We start from the raw sequence: 23,797 nt of genomic DNA on the forward strand, positions 1-23,797 counted from the left end.
TTAGGCTGGTTCTGTAAGGGTCCAACAAGTAGAAACCAGGACCCATGGAGCTCAGTTGTGAGCAAGGGAGATCTTTCTCAAAGTCAGAGCTATCAACTTTGGAATGGGCCACTAAATGAAGTAGTGAGTGCTCCAGCCCTGGAGGTATTCAAATGAAGGCCAGAGAAGCTTTGTTAAAGACGTGGTCAAGCACATTCAGCTCTTCAACCCTGCAATTCTACAGCTTTCCTTGTTGGAAAGTATCCTTTGGTGAGGTCCCTGTTTGCTGGTGCTGAGATCTTGGGCTTGTGCTTGGAGGGATGAGACACCACGGAATATTCCTAATAGGAGAATGAGCCAGTATCAGGGCTCTTGTCAGTGGTTGAGAGGGCTCACTCAGCGCCCAGGTAGGAGGAAGCAGACCTCAAAATAATAGGATTTGAAGGACATGGGGCTACCCAAAATGTTTCCTTATGAAAGCCTGACAGTCCAATGTTAGCAGGTCCTTTGTATGAGGTCAGCATTACCCTCTCCCCTGCAGCTTTCTTGTAAGTCATTATTCGCTGTCCTGATTCTGATGCCCCCTCTGGTGAAGATGGCAGCCTGGGGTCTGCTATGCCCTCCTGGGGAAGCAGCTGTGCCCCTAGAGAGCAGGCAGAGGGACCCTAGGTTAGCTTCTCGATCTCAGTCTGGCTGGGTCTTGGGTGGGAGACCATGAGCTTAGAGAGTCCCAAAGCCAGATGCAAGCCCCTCCCCAACCCTCAAGTCCGCATTCTCCCCTTTTAAAATCAGCCCTGACTAGCTCAAGTTCAGGGTTTGCCTTAGGACCCTGGACGAGAAAATCCACTCTACCTCGGAGTGGAGTCTTGTCTTGTAATCAGCTAAATGGGTGAAACTACTCTGTCCTTTCCGCTTCTCGCTGTCACGGCAGTGAGACCGTGGAGGGCGCAGTGCTGGCAACTTTGCCTTGAACAAAATGGTATCAAAAACTGTATGATGAATTAGTATTGTAAATCTGTATCTCCATGCCCCCACTCCTAGTATAGCTTAGCCTCAATAACTGTTTCTTGGGTGAATAAATGATGAAAACTGAGAGAAAGGGATTTAGGCTTGTGTTTAGGCTCAGTGCAAAGGGAGAGCTGGGAGCCAGAAGGCCTGAGTTCTGATCCACTTACTGGCTGTGTGATTTTAAAATGGAGATGACACCTCGAACAATTGTAAGAACAAGCAAGCAATGAACATTAAATCTTTGCAAACTCTTGCAAAGAGATGGGAAAGATGAGGACTGATATTCACTAAGTGAGCACTTACTGTGTGCCAGACACTTTATTACTTTTTAATAATAATAATAATACTCTAATAATAATAATACTCTTTGAAGGATTATTTGCACCCTGTTGCACAGATAAGGCTCAGAGAGGTTAAGTAACTTTCCCAAGGTCACACAGCTAATAAGTAAAAGAGTCAGATTGGAACCCAGATCTTAGTCTGACTCCAAAGCCCAACATCTTCCTGTAAAAAGCTGAAGTATCTACACTTAAAGGAATAATCACTGTAATTTCTATTTGTTTGCACATAGAAAATCCTCATCGGTTAGTGATGCTCCCCTGCCTTCAGCACTATATCAGCTTCACCCCCTTGTTTTCCCCATCACCTCCCCTCCCCTGGGCAGCAGTCCTGGCCTAGGAGAAGGCCACCTGCAGGCCCAAGTTGCTTCTGGTTGTGTGCCCAGCCAGAGGAGTAATCGACTGTGTCCTGATTATGTCTCCAGAAAACAGGTTTTTTATTACTTACCACGGCGGGCTGTACATCTCTGACGTGCAGAAGGAGGATGCCCTCTCCACCTACCGCTGCATCACCAAGCACAAGTATAGCGGGGAGACCCGGCAGAGCAACGGGGCCCGCCTCTCCGTGACAGGTAGGCGAGAAGGCTGGGGAGGAAGGGCACCAGCCCACCCCCGGGACCGGGTGGGCATGTCGGCACCACTGATCAGGGAGTCTGCTGTGTGCTCAGGGGATTCAGAGAAGGAGATTAAAGAACACAGGTACAGAAACCACTGGGGGAGACCTTGTCCAGTTTGGTTTTGGGTATCCTTCATATAAGGACTCTACAGTTAAATTCTTTTCAGGAGTCTATACCTGAGAAAGCTTAACTCTCCTGAAGAATTGTTATTTTACCATTTATCAAATAATGAGGGATATGGAACCCATCCTCTCTTTCCTTTTTTGCCTTTGCCGCCAGGAAGTTCATAGATACAATCTGCTATGCAAACATAGTAATGATTCAGTTGGATTGGATTTGATTAGGGAGATTTTGTACTTCCCTGTGTCTCTAAGTATTTTTTAGGATTCTATTCTATCTATTTTTGAATACATGTATGTCTTTTGTTATAGCCCACCTCACAACATTTGAAAGTAGGCAAACAAAAGGTTAAAAAAAAAATCTCTAAATTAAATAACACATTTTTATTCTGGAGTGATTATAGCTCCTTATGGAAGGATGAAAGCTAATATTTACTGAATCCCCCTGTGTGCCAGAAATTTCACCTATGTGCTGTATCTTAGGCCCTATAATAGCCTGGTGAGGTGTGCACTGCTCTCCTTATTTCTACAGGTGAGAAAACCAGAACTTAGGGAAGCCAGGCAACTTGCCCCAACTGTTTAACCAGTGGGAGGCACAGCCAGAATTCACACTGAGCCCCCTGACCCCAGCATCCTCCAGCTGCACACCCTCATGGAAGGGGCTAGTCAAACACCACACACGTGCCCCAGTCACAGAAGAAAGAAGGGCACTTGGCGCTCTTCAAGGAAGGCTTTCCGGAATAGCACTTTTCACACTCCTGACAGTGGTCCACAGACATCATAACCTATGCAATGCTCGCTGGTGTTTCCTACCACGTGCATTGCGATGCACTCTGATATTTTCTATTCTATTCTATCCCATTTCATTTTATCTAAATGCTGGGCGCAACTCACCAAATGGATTTCATAACTTCCTAACAGTTTGTGACCTGCAATTTGAAAATCTCTGCTCTTGTGGAGGTGGGATCAGAGTGGCTTTTGGAAGGGAGATGAACTGATAGTCAGAACACCTGGGTTTGGGGACTAGCCCCACCAAATCATGCAATGTCTCTGGATCTCTGAAAAAGGAGCTAGATTAGGTGACAGCTCAGATTCTGTCTACCTCTGACATTCTGTGGTTTGGCGAGGACTACCCTGACCAGCAGGTGACTCTATCCAGGACCCCCTCTTATTTGCCTGCTGCATTTGGGGGCAAGAGCGGAAAAGCGGAAGCCAGGAGAGCGAGGATCGGGCTCTCTGATTCCCCCTTGTGTCTCCAGAGCCTGGTCCTGTGCCTGGCACATAGTAGGTGCTAGGTAAATATTTGTGGAATTAATCAATGCCAAGGGAGACTGCGCTGTCACGTGGGCAGGAGACGGGGCTGTGCTGTGTGGCCCCATCTTTGTGGCTAGACCTTGCCATCTGCAGCCCAATTCCCAAATGTGTCAGTGGTTACCTTCCAAATGATAGGGACTTGTTTGTGTAGTGTTTTGCATCTCATTTGCATGCCTTTCATACGATGTGGGAAAGGCACAGAAATCCTCCCTGCTGCAGGCCTGCTCCTTTCCCGTGCATGAATACTTAGCCCCTTCATCCTACTAATCTTACTTCCACTCTTGTCCCTCAAAAAAGGCGCCCTTTAAACTGGAGGATATGCCAACCCTTCTCCTGCTCTCATTGCCCACCAGCTGGGGATGGCGGGTGGGGATGCGGAGAATGGGAGATGCTACCAGAGACTCGGAGATGAAGCCCAAATAGAGAAACGGAGAAGCAAAGATAGGGAGGCACCCAGACGACAAAAGGGGAGAGGCATGGGCACAGAGAGAGAAAAACATAGGACAGAGAAAAACAGAAACCTAACAGAGAGACAAGGCTAGACAAGATGACTGCGACAGGGTAGAAGACGTTAGGAGCGGAGGGGAGCCGAGGGGAAGGGGCCCCAGGAGTGACGCGGGCCCTGATGTGATGTGATGTGACAAGGCAATCTACAAGCAGCTTGTCTCGGCAAAAATGCAACTGATACCCAAGCGAGGCAGCGCAGAAGGAGATTCGTGTCAGGAGGGCTCAGGCCTCCGCCCACAGCCTCACATTTCAGATCCACTCCCAGAGATGAGGGCAGGGGTCAGTCCCATGGCAGCTTTCAACTGAGATGTTTCACTCCTTAGTGGCCAGAACCCTGTGAGCTCCTGGGGCTGATGGTCAGGAAGGGTGTCATCCCTCTCTGTCCAGAAGCTCCGGGCCAGCCCCTGGAATCAGGGATGGGAGATGCAGCTGGGTGTCCTGGCAGAGCTGGGCCCTGCCAAGGCACCTGGTGGCTGAGGGGGTCTGAGCCCGGCACACCCCAAGGGACGGCTGCCCCTCCTCCTCACCAGATCCAAAGGCAAGAGGAAGGGGCAGAATGATCCCCGCAGCAGTGCCTTATAGATGGTCATTGGATGAGGGCAGCAACCACACCTGTGGTTTTTTCAGTTCTCACCAGGTGTTTGATTAAGTAATAGGGAGGGAAGTGGGAAGGAGAGAGTGAGACGTATTGGAAAAAGGACTTAGGAATCAGACCAAGGTTTCAGTCTTAGCCTCAACACTCACTAGCTGTACAACCTGGCATCAGATCAGTAATGTCTCCAAACCTCAGCTTCCCCATCTGTAAAATGGGAGTGACATGTTCTCCTTGGGGTTGTTGTGAGAATTAAATAGGGTGCCGCGTGTAAAAAGCTTAGCGTGGGACCGAACACACAGGAAGGGCTCAGTAGAGAGTAGCTGCTCTGCTTGTTGTGGTCGTCATTCTTGTTGTTCTATTGTCGCTGGATTATTATTCCTACTACATCTCGGGCGGGGGCGGGGGCGGGAGCGGGGAGGGACTTTTCATTTTTCTGTTAATTCTCCGAAGAGGAGGCAGTTGCGGGAAAAGTCTGAGCCCCCTAAAAATACAACCTAATAACCATTCGTCACATCGAGGTGCTTTTTGGAGTTTACCAAGTGCTGTCATGGGCATTAGCTCTGTGGAAGAGGCACCATCATTTGCATTTATAAAGGAGGGCACCAGGGACCAGAGAGGCTGAGAGACTGGACCAGGGTGCCCCAGCTCACGGGGTGGCGAGCCAGGTGCAGACGTCATATTCCAGGGCAGCACTGTTCAGCCAGCTGGGGGAGGTCCCAGCAGCCCCTGACCCCGACCCCGGGGCACACTGACCCCCTACCCCCCGCCAGCCCAGCCCCAGCGTACCCCCAGAGATTTCTCAGGGCCAGGCCATCTGTCTCCCAGCCCTGCACTGGCCCTGGCAGCCTCCGATCCCCCCAGGCTGTCGCCATACACGCCACAGCATTTTACTTCTGCTCCGGAGTAATGAAAGAGGTTTCTTTCCCTCAGAATTTAATTTCACGCCTGAGACTCGGCGATTAATTCCATCCCCACCCCCAGCCCCTTCCTCCACCGCCCCATGGACCCCTCCGCTTGTAAATTCTGCGGTGCGCCACGGAATTTGTGTATTTTGCATCAATTAAGTGTCACATTGAGTAATTCTTCCCTGGCACCGGGTTTGTTTAGCCCGACCATTCCCACAGGATGGGGAAGAGGCCGCAGAAGCTGGCAGGGAGGGAGGGCAGGCGGGGGCAGAATAGTCATCGCCAGGCACGTCTGCGTGGTGGGTTAGTGTCACTCGAGCTCTTTGACACACATTTTGCTCTGTTGCCCACAACAGCCTTAGGAGATCTGGAAGCAGCGGTATCACCTCCACGTGCGGACGAGGAAACTCAGGCTCTGGGAGATCATAAGACTCACCCAAGGTCACACGGCTTATCAGTGACCCAGGCCCACTGGTGCCTGGGTCTCCTGATTCCCAGTCTCAGGCTCCTTGTGAGAAGCCATGGACCATAGGGAAGGAGCAGAGAATCTTCTGGAAAGTTCTTTCCTCAGGGAGGAGCATTCCTAGCCCAGCCTGTCTCCAAAGGGGGCAGGGGGGGCGGGTGAGCTGAGGACAGAGGAAATTTCCCATTTAGTCAAGAAGGGGCCAAGAGGGGCGTCAGCGCTCTCACGGTTCACTCTGGAGCAGAATCCAGGGTTAGATTATTCCGTCTCAGACCCCATTTACTGAACAAGGGTGGGAGAGACCTGGTTTCGGATCTTGGCTCTGCAGTGTGATCTGAGCAGGTCACTGCACCTCTCTGGTCTCCAGGTCCTCATCTGTGTGTGCCTTCCGAGTCCCTAAGCCAGCTCTACTATTCCATGAGCCTGTAAAGTTCTGCCATGTGGAAAAGGCAGACCCCCGGCCCACCCCATGCCCACGTGCCCCCGTTCACCCTCCCTCAGACGTTTATGGTCCAGCAGCCCTGCTCTGTGCCAGGCACGTGGAGATGCCGGAGGGGATCAGCGCTGCCTCAAGGGGTTCTCGGCCTTCCAGGGGAGCCAGATACATGGCCTGGTGCTAAGTGCTGTTGGTAAGGGCCTGGGAGGAAGTGGCGACAGTGGTTGCCCCTGGGAGGGAAGTGGGGTGGCTGGGTGCAGGGGTGAGGGGGACTCCCTTTTCACCGTATGCTCTTCTCTACTTCTGAAGTTTTGTCATGTGCATATATTGCACTTCTAATGCTTTTTCTTTAAAAAGGAAAGGTTGCTTGAAAATAAAATGAAAGAAAAAGAAAACTCTATGAGAATCCAGTGAAAGTGGCCTGAGGGAGGCGTCCGGAGGAGGTGACGTTGAAGCTGGTTTGTGAAAGATCAGTAGCAGTTGGCCAAGCAGAGCAGGCTGGCGGACAGTGTGCTGACAGCATGCCCTGAGTGGGGAACTGGTGAGACCAGAAAGGGGTCGGCGGGAGGCAGGCCAGGCCAGGGACCTGGTTGGGGTGAGATCACAGATCCCAGAAGGCCTAATTCAGGATAAGAAGTGTGGATTGTAATATGTAGGTAGAGGGAGCCTATGGGAGTTTTACATCAGGGGAAGGTCCCCGGTGGGCAGAAAACCCAGAGGGGCCTTTTAGGGTGAGAACTAGACTGAGGTAGCAGCCAGCACGCCGCTCACATAACACGGGCATCACACACAGAATCCCACCAGTGAGGGCCTAGGACTTCCGCAGTGTGGGGCGCAGGCCCGCAGTCGCTACTTTCTCTAGGTTTGGGAATGCAAAAAACAGAAGCATCGTTGGGGTAGCCAGTGTGTTTTGTGGAAGGCTTAACTTCCGAATCCTTCTGGGCCCCAGTGGAAAGGCACTGCCCCCTCTGAGCCCGCCCAGATTGCAGGTGGGAGGAGACAGGAGGCGACAGGGATGCCCATCCTTGATGGGCCCAGACTGAGACTGACCAGAATTACAAACCCAAGATGTCACGATTCTCACGTCACAGGGACTGTTTGTATGAAAGTCTCTCCCTCCCCGTGTCTCTTGCTGTTTCCCTTTTTCCCTCTGTCTGTCTGTCTGTCATTCTAGCCTAGTCTGCCCACCATATCCTCTCCTCCCCCAGCCCCTGCTCCCAGCCGTGCCTCTCAGGGCCTCCGTCTGGCCCGAGTAGGAGCGTTTGGGCCAGAGTCTGGGGCACAGGGAGACACAGTGAGCCTCCCACACTGGGTATCATTCACTCCGGGCACCAGTGGGCAGCAAGTTCTGGGTGCCTGCCTTCCTGCTCCCACCCAGGGCTGGCCAGGACCTCTCGTGTTCTCTGCCTTCCAGACCCGGCCGAGTCGATCCCCACCATCCTGGACGGCTTCCACTCCCAGGAAATGTGGGCCGGCCACAACATGGAGCTGCCCTGCACCGCCTCCGGCTACCCCATCCCTGCCATCCGCTGGCTCAAGGATGGCCGACCCCTCCCAGCTGATAGCCGCTGGACCAAGCACATCACGGGGCTGACCATCAGTGACCTGCGGACCGAGGACAGCGGCACCTACATTTGTGAGGTCACCAACACCTTCGGCTCAGCAGAGGCCACAGGCACCCTCACAGTCATCGGTGAGCGGGGAAGCCCCTCTTCCAGCTTCAGTAATCTTTGAGAGCACCGCGTGAGGTGGGGAGGGGCATGGGGGCAGCCGCCCCTGCCTCTGGCTGGCCCCAGGGGATGAGCCCCTGGTTGGGGGAGGCAGGTTGGTGTCCTGGGGAAGGCAGGTTGGTGTCCTGGGAAAAGCACTGGGTTTGAAATCAGAAGACCTGCCTTTTGGTTCTGATATCGTCAGATAGTAGCTGACTTGGGGAAAATCGTATAACCCTGGGCATCACCTCTGTGCCCTCTTCTGTCAAAGGGGGTAATAACCCTGGCCCTCCTACCTCCCAGAGGTCACGAGGGTCAAAAGGGACAATGACGGTGATGTGATAAGCTCACGAGGCTCCTCAGCTTCTTGGGAGGAGGCAGAGTCTATACTAAAGGAAAGAATGCTCATGTGAATCCATCAGAGGACATGTAAACCCATCAGAGGTGACGTTCAGAATATTTAGCGATAATTAATAGAGGTACTGATTGATCAGGGCAGACACTGGAGGTAAACAACCAAGGCAGCCTTTCCAGGACCTGCCAGTTGGGCATTAACTCTGGTCCTTCCTGTTCCTCCCCATCCCAGAGCCCCAGGGTCCAGGGAGCACGTGTGGAGAGCAGGAGGTCCTCGCAGACTCCTGCTGCTGCTGAGCTGCTGGAAGGGCAGAGAGGTGGAGGCAGAGGGGCTGAAGCTAGGGAAAGAACCCTGGAGGGGGATTTATGAGACCCAGGGGCATCCTTTGCACCCACCCCACCCCGTCCCTCCCTTGAGTTCCCTGCTCTCGGGGCTGCAGGGAAGGTGTTGGCAGCAGTGGAGCTGAGATTTGGAGACCCAGGATTGTGGGATCTCACTCCTGTGGGGCAGCAATAGCCTGAGTCCTTGAACTTTGCACCTGAGGGCATTGCGAGGGACTCGGCCTGGGCAGCGGAAAGAGGCCGTCCAGAGGTGACCCCATCCCCATCCCCATCCCCATCCCCATCCCCATCCTGCAGAAAGGGCCCCTCTGCCGTTAATATTGACCAAAGATGCTCTCCTCCCAGCTCACCACCTATCTCATGAGCACAGAGCTGCAGGTCTGCGGACCCTCAGGTGGACCAGAGAACCACACAGAGCCCACCCCCTCCTGGCCTTCTGGGCCTGCTGTCCTGTCGCCCTCAGCCCAGATATGGGCCCGGTGTCCTCCCCATAGTCAAGGGGGTCTTGATAGTTGGAGCACATTTATCTGCAGTGTGGGGAAGAGACCCCCCCTCTGCGAATTCACTGTGAAGCTGGAAGAGCAGAAAGAGCCCCAAGAAATGCTCTGGGAGCCACAGTTCATAATACAAATGCTTAGGTTACAATGCTGCAGGCTTGGGGGCAAGGGGGGTTCCTCTCGTATAAACAAACCCTGGACCGCAGAGTAGGCAGGTAGAAGGACCAGGATTATACCCTCTTGACCTAAGCACTGTCCAAAATTGTTTGGTCTAGAATTACCTTCAACCCCTCCTGCTATACACACACACACACATATTCACACTCACACTCACATTCATACACACACACTGTCTCAGGGAACACGTCAGGAGAGCCACGTACCCTCAAATCTTTGGAAAATTAGCGAACCTAACTGAGTAATTTGGTGTTCAGAGCTCCTGCCTCAGGACAGACAGGCAGGCAGGTACTTACACACACACACACACACACACACACAGGCAGATGTGTTGAAAGTTCACATGCCCACCTCCCCGTACACATGTGCACACATATATGGTGCCCACGTACACTCACAAATACACACATTCCTCCGCGTAACGCACTCTCATCCTAGAGCACGCACACAGACACACAATAAGTAACTGCCTACAGCTGTGTGCACGCACCGCCTGCCCCCGCCCCTGAGTGGAAGGGTACACCTCATTCTCCTCTGAGACAGCTCCCCACCCTCTCCCACACTGGGCTTGACTGGACAACCAGGCTCAAAGGGAAGTGACTTGGCTTTTCTCCGTCTTCCGTCCTTCTCATAGCTCCTCTCTGCCAGGTTCAGGGAGAGGAGAGCAGTGCTTTCCATACTCCACGTCATTCTGCCCCCAAGCCTCCCACGCATCCTAGCCCGTGCAGGGGCAGTGAGGAGAGAGCGGCTGGCTGGCAGGGCCCTGAGAGCCCTGGCTGGTGACCGGGACAAGCAGGATGCCACCTGCGTCATGTTGCACTGACATTTCCTGGACAGCGGGCAGAGGCTCTGGGAGTGAGTGGGGAGAGCAGAGTGTGAGCAGACTTGTGTGTGCTTTGACTCACACAAAGCAGACGGGCCTGCCGTGCCCCCAGCTCCTGCAGGCTCCCTCGTTGGGGGTCCAAGGCTCCTGCAGGCCTCAAGCTCCTGTATAGAACCCCAAGCCCATGGAGATCAAGGGAGAGAGGCCAGCTTGGGGGTGGTAACCAGCCAGCCAGCCAGCCAGTCAAGCAATAAACATGACTCGGACAGCAGTAGTGATATAAAGATGAGGGACACCGCCCTGCTTTCAAGTGGCTCATAGCCCAGAGGGAGAGATAGAAACAAAGGGGTGATTAGAAGACCATGAGCTTAGTGTTGTGTTAGTTACACACAGGGAGCCCCAGAAGAGAGATCTTTAACCCAGCCTGGGAGGGGAGTGGTGTCCAGGAAGGCTTCCTGGAAGAGATGACACCTGAGTTCAATGTGAAGGATGAGTAGGAAGTAGGTAGAGAGGGCAAAGAGTGTTCTAGGTGAGACTCTGGGTGTGCAGGAACCACAGGCAGGCTGCTGGTCTAGACACTGCATTGCTGAGAAGGGCGCCAGGTCCCCAAGGGCCTTGATGGCCTTGAATGCCACGTTGAGTTTTTGGGCGCCGTGGAAGTTCTGAACAGGGCGGTGGCTGGCTGCAGCATGGAGAACCGATGGAGGGACACAGGGCAAAGGGGGGCAGGGAGAAGAGAGTACTGCATGGGTCCAGGCCAGGAGCTGCAGGCCTGCAGCAGGACAGGGGTGGTGGAGATGAAGAGCAGGGGGTTAACTGATGCATATAAAGAAAGTCAGACCAGCAGAAGGTAGCAAGTGGTTATCTGTATAAGTACAGGAGACAGGTGGCTGGGCCACGGGTGCCTCCCTGGTTTCTAGGGTGGGTGACAGCGAGGACAATGAACCAGCCAAGCTCCCATCCTCCTCATGAGCCAAAGGGAGCTTCCCAGCCCCGCCCAGCCAAAGGGCCCACATCAGGAAAGCACAAGCCATCAGAATAACAGATGTAGAGACATCTCCTGGCCTGACCCTGCCATTTAACAGATGAGTAAACTGAGGCCTAGAGAAAGGAATTCGCTCGTCCTGGTCCCCCCTGCTACAAGGAGCCTTGGAGACAGAATCAGGGCTTCCTGACTCCTGGGGCCTTTTGTGACCACAGCCCACCCCTAGCCACATTCCACTCACAGTGAGTCCTTTTTCTTTTCTTTTCCTCCCTGTTTTCCCTCGCCTCTCCCCTGCCTGGTCCCGCCCAGACCCTCTTCATGTGACCCTGACACCAAAGAAGCTGAAGACCGGCATTGGCAGCACGGTCATCCTCTCCTGCGCCCTGACGGGCTCCCCGGAGTTCACCCTCCGCTGGTACCGCAACACCGAGCTGGTGCTGCCCAATGAGGCCATCTCCATCCGCGGGCTCAGCAACGAGACCCTGCTCATCACCTCAGCCCAGAAGAGCCACTCTGGGGCCTACCAGTGCTTCGCCACCCGCAAAGCCCAGACCGCCCAGGACTTCGCCATCATTGTGCTCGAGGGTGAGCTGGGGCCGCCGGGGCAGATGGGCAGGTTCAGGACTCCTACAGCCCGGCCAGAGGCAGGAGGCATTCATCCAGCACTCCAGGCAGATGCACTATCTTATTTAATCCTCCCAAGGGCCCCGTGTGGAGATACTTTTTTTTTTTTTTTGATAATAACCATTTTGCAGTTGAGGAAACCGAGGCTCTGGTCACTTGCCCAAGGTCACACAGCCCTGCTAAGGAAGAGGGCTGGGGTTTGAACTCAGGGCTCTTATCCGCCATACTCTGTTGACTCTGCCCTTCAAAATTACTAGAACTTCACTATTAGAAGGGCCTTCAGTAGGGTCTCAAAGACTCTCGGTCTCCCAGAGGCCCTGGAAGGGTGCTGGGAACCTCTGGATTTTTGAATCCTCTCCCTGCCTGAGGTCTCTTCACAGCAGGCCCTGTTTCTTACCATGGACCTGGCTTTCTACCTGCTTCTCTCTCCCTTTAAAGCTACCACCCCCCCAAGGTTCCTCACCCAGCACCTCTGTGTATGGTTGTTCGGGTCGTTCACTACACAAGGTGCCCAGCTAAGAGGGTGAGGACTGAAATCCAGCTTGCACTCCACTTACCAAGCCATGCACCCACACTGGGCTGTGACCATGCAGAGGAGGCACCTTTTCTTATTTGCACAAAGATGCAGGGGGGGTTAGCAGAGGCCCTATCCTTACCAACAAATTTAGTGGTTCCCCAGCTCCTTTGTTGCTCCCATAATCCTGTTCCTTCCAAGGATTTTTCACTGTGATAACAAAAACACCAAACCCGGGCAAACCCCACGGGTATCTGTCTCACTGTTACAGCCCAGGGGTCCTCATTCCTTGGCAAGTGGGGCATGAGAGCTGGGCATCCATCGAAACTAAGCCCTCATCCTTCACCCAGTGCCCAGCAAACTGCCTTCCTCAGCCCCTACCTCCTCTTGTCCTGCCCTATCCCTGGTCTCTCTTCCCAATGAGGAAACACATCGGCTGGGCGCAGCCTAGTGTGAAATGGGTGCCTTTCATCTCAGGGGACCTCCTGTCTGAACTACTCCCCACCCAGGAGCAGACTACTCCCACCCAGTGCATTTTCTCTCTGAGGGCTACCCCTATGCTGTTGGTGGATCTTACAGGACAGCTGGTGCCCGCCAGTTCAGAGCTGGGATGTGGAGAATGAGGCTGGTGAGAGGGGCAATGAGCTGGAAGGGAGGGGCAGCCAGAGAGCGAGGGCTGGGGAGAGAGGCAGAGGAGAGGCCAAAGGCAGTGACCGTGCCAGGCAGTCCCAGGCTCCACCAGGCACCAGGCTCTCCCCAGGTTGGAGATAAGGGTCTCCCTCAGAAATGGGGCCAGGGGCTGGCAGCCTGAGTTAACGTCAGCATTTTGGTGTGAAATGTGGGTGGCATGTAGAGTGCCAGGTTACATTTGCCTTGCTTTTTTTTGTATGTATGTTTTGGTGTTTGACTTTTTCAAGGATTTAGCACCTATTTTAATCCTTTACAGCAATCCTGTGTGGAAGGATGGCCAGGGTTAATGATTACATCCCCCATGATCCATGGGGGAAGTGGAGCCCGGGGGGGTTACTTGTCCTGTCCAAGGTTATTCCATTCACCAAGACTTAAGCCCCAAAATAGACCCCACCACCACCACTGCCCCTGGGCAGCTTGCATTTTAAGCCTCAAGCTCCAGGCTTTTGCTAACAGAGCTACGGCACCAGCACCCCTCCCGCTCGAATGAGAGCTGGAATTGGACCGTTCAGGTCCTGGTTCCACACATAGCTAACCTCTGAGCCTCTATGGCTTTATTTTAAAAGGGAGGAGAAAGAGGCAGAAAAGGAAAAGTTGAGAGGAGCTAACATTTTTTGAGCACTTACAAAGTGCTGTGTAAGCATCTTTAATGCATTAATTCATTTACTCCTCACATCATCAGTACCAGGAGGATATAATCATTATCCCCATTATCTCCATCCTCCATAGAGGGGAGATGGAAAGACTCAGAGAGGTTAAGTAACTTGCCCAAAGACACAGAGCTAACAGGTAGTTGAGGGAGGATTCAAATCCAGGAGTCTTCATTCACGTGCACTAAACAGGGTTTTGCGGATGGTACATGAATCTTGGAAGTACGCGGAAGTGCTTTACCATTGTTATGTCCTCTGCGTTGCCTCCTCCCCATGACGAGGTGGGGTGGCCTGGGGGGGACGGTCTCTCTGTGACTCGGTGACCCTTAAGGGGGCTCCTCGCTCCCTGCAGACGGCACGCCCCGCATCGTCTCATCCTTCAGCGAGAAGGTGGTCAACCCCGGGGAGCAGTTCTCACTGATGTGCGCAGCCAAGGGCGCCCCGCCCCCTACCGTCACCTGGGCCCTGGACGACGAGCCCGTCGTGCGGGACGGAAGCCACCGCACCAGCCAGTACACCATGTCCGACGGCACCACCATCAGCCACATGAATGTCACGGGGCCCCAGATCCGCGACGGGGGCGTGTACCGGTGCACCGCACGGAACTCGGTGGGCAGTGCTGAATATCAGGCGCGAATAAACGTAAGAGGTGCCTGTCTACATTTAAATATCAGAATAGGCTTTTGAGTTCCTTTGCCATCTCTGTGGTTACCATTCTTCTTGTGGTGATTAGTACTTATTATTAATCGTCATTTTGATTTTAGTAGAGGTCTCTCTCCTCTCTCTCCCCGTTTCCCTGCCCTCCCCAAGTCCCATCATCCATTCTTGTGTGTGTGTGTGTGTGTGTGTGTGTGTGTGTGTGTGTGTGTGTGTGTGTGTCTGGTACAGTTCACCCCCTTTGCATTCCCATTCCCCATCCCCCTTCACCCCTCCCACAATCCTGCCCCCCACCCCGTTCCTCCCCATCAATCTCTCTGGCCCCAGGGACACTAAGCACTCCACTGGCACCTACAGTCCCACCAGGGCCTTGCAAGGCCAGGGACAAGGAAGGGGCAGTGGGGCCAGGCTTGCCCTTTGATAGGGGTGTCCACCGAAGCTGTATCCCACTCCCACAATACTCCAGGAGGTGTAAGCAGCCAGGAGCCAGGGCACCAGCATCTCTCAGTCCACCCTCCCCTGGCTACCCTCCAAGACCCCAGCCATCAAGAATAGGGGACTCAGGCTGGGTGAGGGTGCCCCAAGGCAAGCACCTTCAAGAGAGGGGGAAGGAGTTCTCAAGGTGACCATCCCCGTGCCTCAGGTCTCCAAGTTGCTGTGGTGAGAGCAGAGGATCCTCTGAAGCTCTTTGCAGCCCTGTGGCGTCAGACTGGTCCTCATCTGACCCAACCAGTGAGCCCTGACACGAGAGCAGAAGAGGCGCAGGGGAGCGGGAGAGAAGGGGCAATGGACTAGGGGCGCTGGTGGCTGTCATGGGAACGGGGAAGGGAGCGGGGGGTTCATGCTAAATTCACCTGTGCCAGGTCTCCGACCCCACATGAGAAATGTGGCCTCCCTTTGGCCACCCTCCCGCCCTCTCTGAACTGGAAGGGGACAGAGCTGCAGGGTCGTGGAAGATGCCCTGGTCCTGCCCCTCATCTGCCGGGTGGGGATCTGGAAGCCCAGAGTTTCATGTACCCACTCCAGCACTAACCCTGCATGGTGGCCTCTGAGCCCCCTTTGCAATTCCCACGTGGCCATCCACCTACCTGACCCAGGCGACGACACTCCCTCCCCTCCGCCAGTGTGGTCAGAGCCCCTCTTTATAGCCCCTTCTCAGGGGCCCACAAAACACATTTACCTGTTGAAAGAAAATCATCCATTGAAGACCTTCCTATTGTCCTTTACATAGTTAATGTATGTGCGATCCCTTTTGGTACAAGACCATTATAAGCAGATCAAATGAAAATAACAAAATCTCTACTTTTCCACTTTAACCCCCAAATCTTAATCTCCTCATAAATGAGGATTCGCCCTCTCAAATCCCAGTAACTTCTTGGTGAGGCTTCAGTTCGCTCATCTAGCCTATCCTGTTAGGGGAATGGATTCTCGCCCCAGGGAAGGAATGAAACGTGTCTGTTTGCAACTATTGGAAGCTAGTAACAGTGAGTCCGGGAGAGACCACGGGTGCCCCCAGTTCCAACCTCTGCCTTTAGTCTTGTAAAAAAGGCCTCCCTCTCCCCCTGCCAAATTTCCATCCCCTAAGAGTTTCCGAGTCCAAGCAACTGAGAAGAGCATCACGGGGCAGCGCCTGGCTGTCCCTAGCTAACCGCACCATCGCCCCTCCTCTCCTCCTCCCTCCCAACTCCCGCCCAGGCCCCCCCAGCATCCGGGCGATGAAGAACATCACAGCTGTCGCTGGGCGGGACACCCTTATCAACTGCAGGGTCATCGGCTACCCCTACTACTCCATCAAGTGGTATAAGGACGCCCTCCTGCTGCCCGACAACCACCGCCAGGTGGTGTTCGAGAACGGGACCCTCAAACTGACTGATGTGCAGAAGGGCATGGACGAAGGGGAGTACCTGTGCAGCGTCCTCATCCAGCCGCAGCTCTCCATCAGCCAGAGCGTCCACGTGGCCGTCAAAGGTAGGCTGCCCCCCACTGCCAGCCTGAACCGGAGCCCTCCTGCTCGCCCAGGATTGTGGGCCGCTCTTCAGCCAGCCAGTCAGGCAGCAGCAGGCAGTCCTGAGGGAGTGGAAAGCCACGGAAGAGAGGGCTCCGGCCTGGAGCTTGGAAAAAAGGGGGCAGGGTGGAAGATTGCTGGGGGCCGGGAGGGGGGAGATTGCAGGGGGTACCTAAGAAGGCCATGGGTACCTCTACATTCCAGTTCCTTCTGTGGGCTGCAAGTCAAGGCAGCACTGGCCCCAGGGGCATGAGGGGACCATGGCACCTGGGCAAGAGGCTCAGGCCAGAGGTGACAGGCTATATTGTTCCCCTGATGTCAGCATGGAGCCACCCAGAACTCAGCAGGGCCCATGAGAGACCAACAGGTAGGAGAGGGGCAGGAGCCGGAGAGCAGACGCAGCGGGAGGCTGGGCGGAGGGTGCACATGCTGGGCGCCCTGACTCCCTTCCAGGGCTCAGACTGGCCGGCCGAGGCTGCTTTGATGGGACGGGCAAGGCCCTTCCACCTGCTAGTGCAGCTGGAGGCCTGGAGAGCACCGCCTGGTGCCTAAAATCCTCCTCCCTCCCAGGCCCTCCATGCTCACCTGGGTGAGGTCTTTGTTTTGTGCGGGGGCACCTAACACAGTGCCTGGTATGTGGCAGCCTTTCAGTAAATGTCTGTGCATTCAACAAATGAATGCATATAAATGAGCAAATAAATGAATTCGTGACTAAACGACAGCTGCCCCCTGGGTTCAGGGGCTGTGCGGGGGTGTGAAGCTCCCTCCCAAACACATTCTTTGGAACTGACAGGCCTGGAGATTGTCTGGACGGTGGGTGAGAGCAGGGTGGCCCGGTCACCTAGGGGGCAGGATGTAGAGGTGGCGCCTGCCAGGCCTGGCTAAGGAGAGGTCAGTAAAAGCCAGGCAGCTGGCGTGGAAAGTCACTGGGTCCGTGGTGGCCGTGTTGGGTCAGGGGCTTATGTCCCTTTCTGAAGAGCCAGGGCAGGCTCACGCATATCCCCAAGGGACAACATGAACCCAGAGAGGGGGCCAGCCTGTGCCCTAGGGCCCATGGGAAGGAAGAGAAAGCAGGGGGGTCCGGGCCTGCGAAAGGGGCCCTGGCACAGGGGGAAGGCCCCAGGGGGCCCCAGACTCCTGAAGCAAGACGGAGTGGAGGCCTTGTGAACAGGAAGAGGGGAGTCTGGGGGAAGGAAAGGTTTGGGGAGACAGATGCTGCCTGTTTTGGGCCCCTTCACGCATGCGGTGAAGATGGGACCTCCAGGGGCAGATGTCAGGAGAACAGCTGGAGAAACGGAAGGTAGCAGCAAAACGTGCAATCAGTGCTTCGCTCCTCTGCTCACTTGTCACCAGGGCTCACTCTCATCGGCACACTGGGGCCGTGTCACATGCCCCCTTGTGCACCCACCACCTGTCACAGTGCCAGACAGTGTGTGTTTCTTGAGCTGAAACTGAGACATTAGTCTGGGTTGGAGTGACTTTCCGGGAAGCCTGGCTCTGAGCCTGAGAACTGGGGGAGGGGCTGTCTCGGGGGCCCATCTCCAGCCTGGGGAGGAGAGAGGAGACCCTAACAGCATCTGCCTCACTGCCCCCCCACCGACTGCTGCACCCCAGCCAGGCCGAGGGGCATCCTGGACCCCCCTTTCAGCCTAAAACCTTTGCCCAGCCCAGGGGCCTTGTGCCGGCAGGAACCTCACAGCCCCCAGGCCCCATCCCCGGCCTGCCTCCCGTTCCCAGCATCTCTGGGTGACCCTTCTGTATCCATTTCTGTCACAAGCCGTGGACCGAGAGTTTACAGTGTAAACATCACATATTAAAACATCTAACCTTTGCTCTACTCCCTTCACCCGCCTGCACTAGCGAGCATTTGGCCGGGTTTGTTGACTTAAAAAAATAAATAAATAACAGGGCTCCAGCGAGCCTCGGAGTATGCGGAACATCCTGAAAGCTGCATCTGCTCATCAATTATTCAACCCCATTCAGGGAGCGATCAGTCCTAATGAATTGAATCTGATGCATTCCGTCTCAGCGACTCGCTGGGCCTGTTGTGATTGTGCTGAGCGACAATGTTTCCCAGCCCTGGGAGAGGGAAAGGGGTGCGCGCGCGCGCGTGTGTGTGTGTGTGTGTGTGTGTGTGTGTGTGATCTCAGAGGGCAGAGCCCCTGCACTGGGCACATGTGGCTCCCAGCACACAGCACAAGCTTGGAGTTCAAAAGCAGGGGCATATGTGTGTGTATAGTACACAGGCGTGTGTGCACACACGGCCCCTTCCCTACCCACAGGGTCTGCAAATCCAGCCCCAGAAGGGCTATAGTCACTTGTTTTCTCTCCAGCCCGAGAAGCAGCATTTGTATGGTGGCCCTGGGACCCCGTGCCCCTGCCTGTCCGAAAGCTTAAACCCATCATCCCCGCTCTCTCCCAGTCTCCCTCTCCCAACTTCATTAGAATGCACTTTTGCAGAAGAACCCATCAGAGCTGATTATGAGCAAGCTGCTTGATTAGCTGACGTGCTGTTCTAAGAGCTGCTCAAGGAGGAGGGTGGAGGAGGTGCCCCTGGGTGTGGAAAGGGGCCCCGACTCTGGGGGAGAGGGGGACAGGGCCCGAGGGCAGCGCTCTCCACCCCACTCCTGCTGCCTGGCTGGGACGCGCGTCCCACCCAGAGGATCAGAGCAGAGACCTGGAGTGTAGGAAAGGGCGAGTGGGGGCAGGACAGCGCACTAGAAGCTTGAGATTTGTTGGAAGTCCTACCCCCCATCTCTCTGTGGGGCCAAGAGCCCGCAGGCAGGGCGGGGCATAAACCCACGCTGCTCCATGAGCTGGAAAAACCACTGCTGACTCCACTCCTTCTGGGACTGCTTGTCTTCTGATGAATTTTTCAAACACTGAGCTGAGGCGAGCAGAACACACCAGACACACATGCACATGCATGCACACACATGTGCAGAGACCTGTGTACATGAGTACACACGCATGGACGCACTGTACGCATTGTATGCATGTGCGTGCAACAAATAGACACGTTAGCCTGTCCACACTTGCACACATACACACATGCAGCTGCATATACACAAATGTTCCCTCTGTCTGTATCCTCCTGTGAAGCAACATTCCTGACCCACAAAAGGTGGCTGCAGGTGCTACCATAGAAAATGGCACCTAAGTGAGCCTGTTGTGATCCAGCAAGGCAGGAGGGCCAAGGCGAGAGAGGGTGAGGATGCTTCGAGGGCTGCCTGGGCTTGGGTGCATGTGGCACTGACTGGCAGGGGAGAGCCAGGCTGTGGGGAAGGCGAGTGCTTGTCTCTGGGTACCCAGAGAGATCCTTGGCAGGATGCCAAGAGGAGGGCCCAGAGATCCAACCTAGATTTGGTGTCTTTAGGGCCCTCTGTAGCTGAAAAATAATGTAGCATAAAAGCATCTCTGGGCACGCAGGCCGAATGTTTAATTAACTAAGAAGGCAGGGCTGCAAGTGGGGCTTCTTGGCTTTGGCTCAGTGAGGGAACATCTCCACCCGCACATCTGAGCCTCCGGAGCCAAAACAAGGGCATGAGGTGCTTTCTGCCCACGCTCAGTAAGACCAGGACCCAGAGGTAGTGCCAACACACACACACACACACACACACACGCACGCACGTACGCACCCTCACTCCCGAGTGCCTGTACTCATCCACGCTCTTTCTTCCCTTGCTGCTCAACAAGTCCCGGCCGTGTGCTTGGAGCCTTCGGGGAGGCCCCCTTCCACCCTAGAGAATGTGTTGGGGGTTTCTATGATCAGGGGGCTTAAGAGAGAGCCAACCCCCTGGCCAAATGCCTGCCATTGGCACAGGTGGAGTTTTGGAAGGAACACACCAGAATCCAGAGGAAGGGGGCACAACAGGTTCCGCGGAGGCAGATTGCCAAATGTACTGGGGGGAGGGAGTGCCAAGGATGCTGCTGCCAACAGCCCTTTTCCTCGGCAGAGGGAGCCAGGAGCACAGGAGCAAGCATCCTCCTTACTGGACAGACAGCGATCACGGTGACGGCGGTGTCCACGATGAGGATGAGGAGGAGGATGAAGCAGTATCTATTTATTCATTCAGTGACGTTAACTATGCACCCACTATATTCCAGGCGCCATTCTATGAACACAGCTGTGCTCAAGACAGACAAAAATTCCTGCCCTTGGGGAGCTTACATTCTATCAGGGAAGTGGTTAATAACGTGAAATCCGTGAAAGATGTCTCATGTCAAATAGGGAGTGGGAATCAGAGTGCCAAGGGGCAGGAAGAGTGGTTTGCAATTTTAAATAGGGTGGTCAGGGAAGGCCTTCCTGAGAAGAGGGGGTTGCATTAAAAAAACTGAAGTGAGTTATGAATATTCCTATAATATTAGACTTGTTACAACTGGAAAATGAGCATCAGACTTTAGAGATTACTTCATCCAACTCCTCCGTTTTGCAGATGAGAAAACCGAGGCTCAGGGGCAGAGACAGGGTGGTGGTGACGAGGCAGCTGGCCCACGTCACTCTTGGATTACAGAGTCTTTCCCCATCTCTGTGCTGCACAAGCAGAGAAGCTCCAACTTCACACAGTGCCCATTCTCTGCTAAATGGTGCAATAAATAAAAAGATTCGGTCCCGAAGAGAGATCATGAGAGACACCATAAAGTGTTTATGGGCTGGGCTGGTGGTCAGCATGCCCTCCTCTGTGCAACACCCCCAAACAAGTGGCCGAAACAGCTTTATGGTGGCCAGGGACCACAGGGACTGCCACGACCGCTGTGTCTTTTCAGCCACGCCAGCCTCTGACCTCTCGCCATCACAGCATCTTGCTCTGACCCTGCTTCCCTCACAGCTGACTGAGTTGCCCTCTCACCAAAGATGACTGTGGCCAGAGCAGGGCTTCCAGAGATAAATCCCTTGGTTATGCGGCATCCATACCCCTTACATTCAGGCCATGTGCTGGGGAAATGCTAGGAGTCATGGGCAGGAGGGGAGTCCTTGTGGACTATCAACCCTGAAGAGGTCTCTTGTCATCACCACCATGGAGGTGATCCGAGCCTCAGCTTCTTCTTTCACAGAAGTGGAAATGGACATACACACACACTCAACGAGCCCGTGTCCACTTCTGAGCGCAGGGGAGACACCACAGACTCACAGTTCAGAAAGCAGTCCCATGTCCACATCACGGGGCGCCCCACCCTGCTTCTCAGAGCCTCCCACTCACAGCCTCCTGCTGGTATTCAGCAAGCCCGTGAAGGAGCCGGGATCCCTAGGCTTTCTTCTCCCTCCAGGCGGTCCTCATGTGCTGGAGTTATAGGGTTGTCAGAATGCCAGCCTGGAGCCGAGGAATTCTGTGAGCAGCTCTGGCTTCTACCACTCCCACCAAGGAGTTTCTAAGGGGACACTTATCCCCCCACAGAACCACACCTGCCCCATCAACCTACAGCAGGGCAGAGTGGGGCGGGAAGTAAAGAGCCTTACTCCTTGGACCCCTGGGGGTGATCTGGCCATCTACTTCCAGCAGGGCAGCAGTGCACTAGAGAACTCTGGCTGGCCCGGGTGAATGCCTAACCCCCCCAGGATGGAGGTTGGCTGCTCTCTCCTTCCCTGGCCACTCGAATTGCCATCAGTGTTATTCCTGAAGACCGGAAGGGAATGACAGCCCCTGGTTGGCCTCTGCCTCTTGTCTCAGCCTTTTCCCACGCTCTCACTCCATATATTTTGTAAAGCATGTGCATCCTTTAACCCTCAGTCCAAATGCCACCTCCTCCATGCAGCTGCGTTCACCCAACCAAATGACACCTCTTCTCGTCTCTGAGTTCAGTATCTGTGTGTTCAGGTGGCGCTTGTCCAATAACCACTGAGGGAAATGGCTTAACTTCCCGAGCAAATGCTATGCTTCCCGAGGTTCTATCCATATTTTAAGCATGCTTCTACTTTCCCCAGCCCACCCGGAGCATAATGCCTTCACAGAGCAGGCATTTCATAAATATTAGATGAATTAGTTAATTAATGAATTAACCTGCCTTAGTAACTTATTCCATTATCTAAATCCCTTCTTACTGAGAGAGACAATCTTTCCCTTGCCTGAGCTAAATCTCCCTGCCTAGTTTCAGTCTCCACTTGCTCTGTCCTCAACGGAAATGGAGCGCTTGGCCATCCATCCCTGGGGCAAGGCCCTCTCCTCTCTAGGCAGAGCCCCCCAGCTCCTTGCTTGACCCACACATTCCCCTCTGCAGGCCGTCATGACTGCCACGACTCTCCCCATGTCCCTAGCGCTCTTAAAGGAGCCAGCTCTGGTGCTAGCAAGGGCCTGAACCTCAGGAAGAACCAAGGGAGAAGCTCCCAGCTCCAAAATTCTGTAGCATAAATACAGCATCTTGAGGAAGAGGGTAGAGCGCCCTCTTTTTCTGAATGAACCCCCATCCTGTGCTCTCCCCACCCCTTGCCCACCTCATAGGTAAACTTCTAAGGTCAACCCAGGAAATGATATCCAGACATACATTTATTCATTTACTCACCTGACAAGCATTATTTGGGCTCCTACAATTTGCCAGGTAAAGAAGTCCTAGTTACTGCCCTGCAGGAACTCCCAGACACCCAGGGAAGGTGGTAATGCAAACAGATACCCCACCGGCATGTGATGAGTGCCATGATCAAGGTGTGAACCAGCTGTTGCAGGGCTGTACAGGAGGAGGGCAGGCTTCACAGAGGAGGTGGTACTGGAGCGGGGTCTGAAAGGACGGAGAGGAGTTTCTCATGAGGCCTGCTGGGCTCTAGATTTGGGTCTTTGTGGGAAGGAAGACTGGACCAGAACTGGTTCTGCTAAACCTAAGGAGACAAACTGGCTGGCAGATCTGGGTCTCTGCAACCATTCCATCAAAAAGTCCAAGGAGGCCAGAGGACTCAATCTGATCAAAGGACCCCAAAAAGGGCGGTGGGAGCCCAACGAGGAATCTCTGGGAAATCTCAGCAATGAGCATTGGGCCATTACTAGAGTCAGGGTTCCAGAGAGATTTCTCTGGAGATATCCAAGGCCCCACAAACCACTCAGAATACTGGAGGCAAGGCCCCAGCCCAGGGAGTAGCAGCAGCCAGAGTTTGGGGGTGGGGAGATCCAGACAACGACCAGAGCCCCAGAAAACCTGGCTGGACTGAGGACCTGGATTTGGGCCCATGGCAGAGCACACATGGTGGTTATTTCCACCCAGGGCCCAGCTGTGTTCACCCAGGCCTGGGCTGAATTTCGGAGCTGTGGGTGTTTATGGCAAACTGATGGAGCCCCCATGGCCAGGGTGAAGGGTAAGGTGGGAGGTGACATTGAGAAGGTCAGTTAAGGCCCCTGCTCTCATCCCATAGGGCATGGGGGCAACAGCCCTTCTAAATGTCACTTCCTCTGGACCTAGAACTCTTGACCAGGAACTTCCCCAGAGATCCAAAGGGCTGTCAAGGGTTTTGCCCTGTCCACACCTGGCCACTTCACAGAGGCCGCTTCCTACGGAGCCCTGAAAA

General features: G+C 54.4%; 1 protein-coding gene across 1 annotated transcript in view; it reads left to right on the forward strand.

The window, feature by feature from the left end:
- DSCAML1 (DS cell adhesion molecule like 1) overlaps positions 1-23,797 on the forward strand; it is a 346,359-nt gene that overhangs the window by 244,117 nt on the left and 78,445 nt on the right. Inside the window, exons 4-8 of the mRNA XM_061203579.1 lie at positions 1,751-1,897; positions 7,696-7,974; positions 11,478-11,753; positions 13,999-14,295; positions 15,999-16,271. Coding sequence (XP_061059562.1) covers positions 1,751-1,897; positions 7,696-7,974; positions 11,478-11,753; positions 13,999-14,295; positions 15,999-16,271 — 1,272 coding nt within the window. The remainder of the gene's footprint in view (positions 1-1,750; positions 1,898-7,695; positions 7,975-11,477; positions 11,754-13,998; positions 14,296-15,998; positions 16,272-23,797) is intronic.

The sequence above is a fragment of the Eubalaena glacialis genome, chromosome 10 (genome assembly GCF_028564815.1).
Source record: "Eubalaena glacialis isolate mEubGla1 chromosome 10, mEubGla1.1.hap2.+ XY, whole genome shotgun sequence".
Lineage (NCBI taxonomy): Eukaryota > Metazoa > Chordata > Mammalia > Artiodactyla > Balaenidae > Eubalaena > Eubalaena glacialis.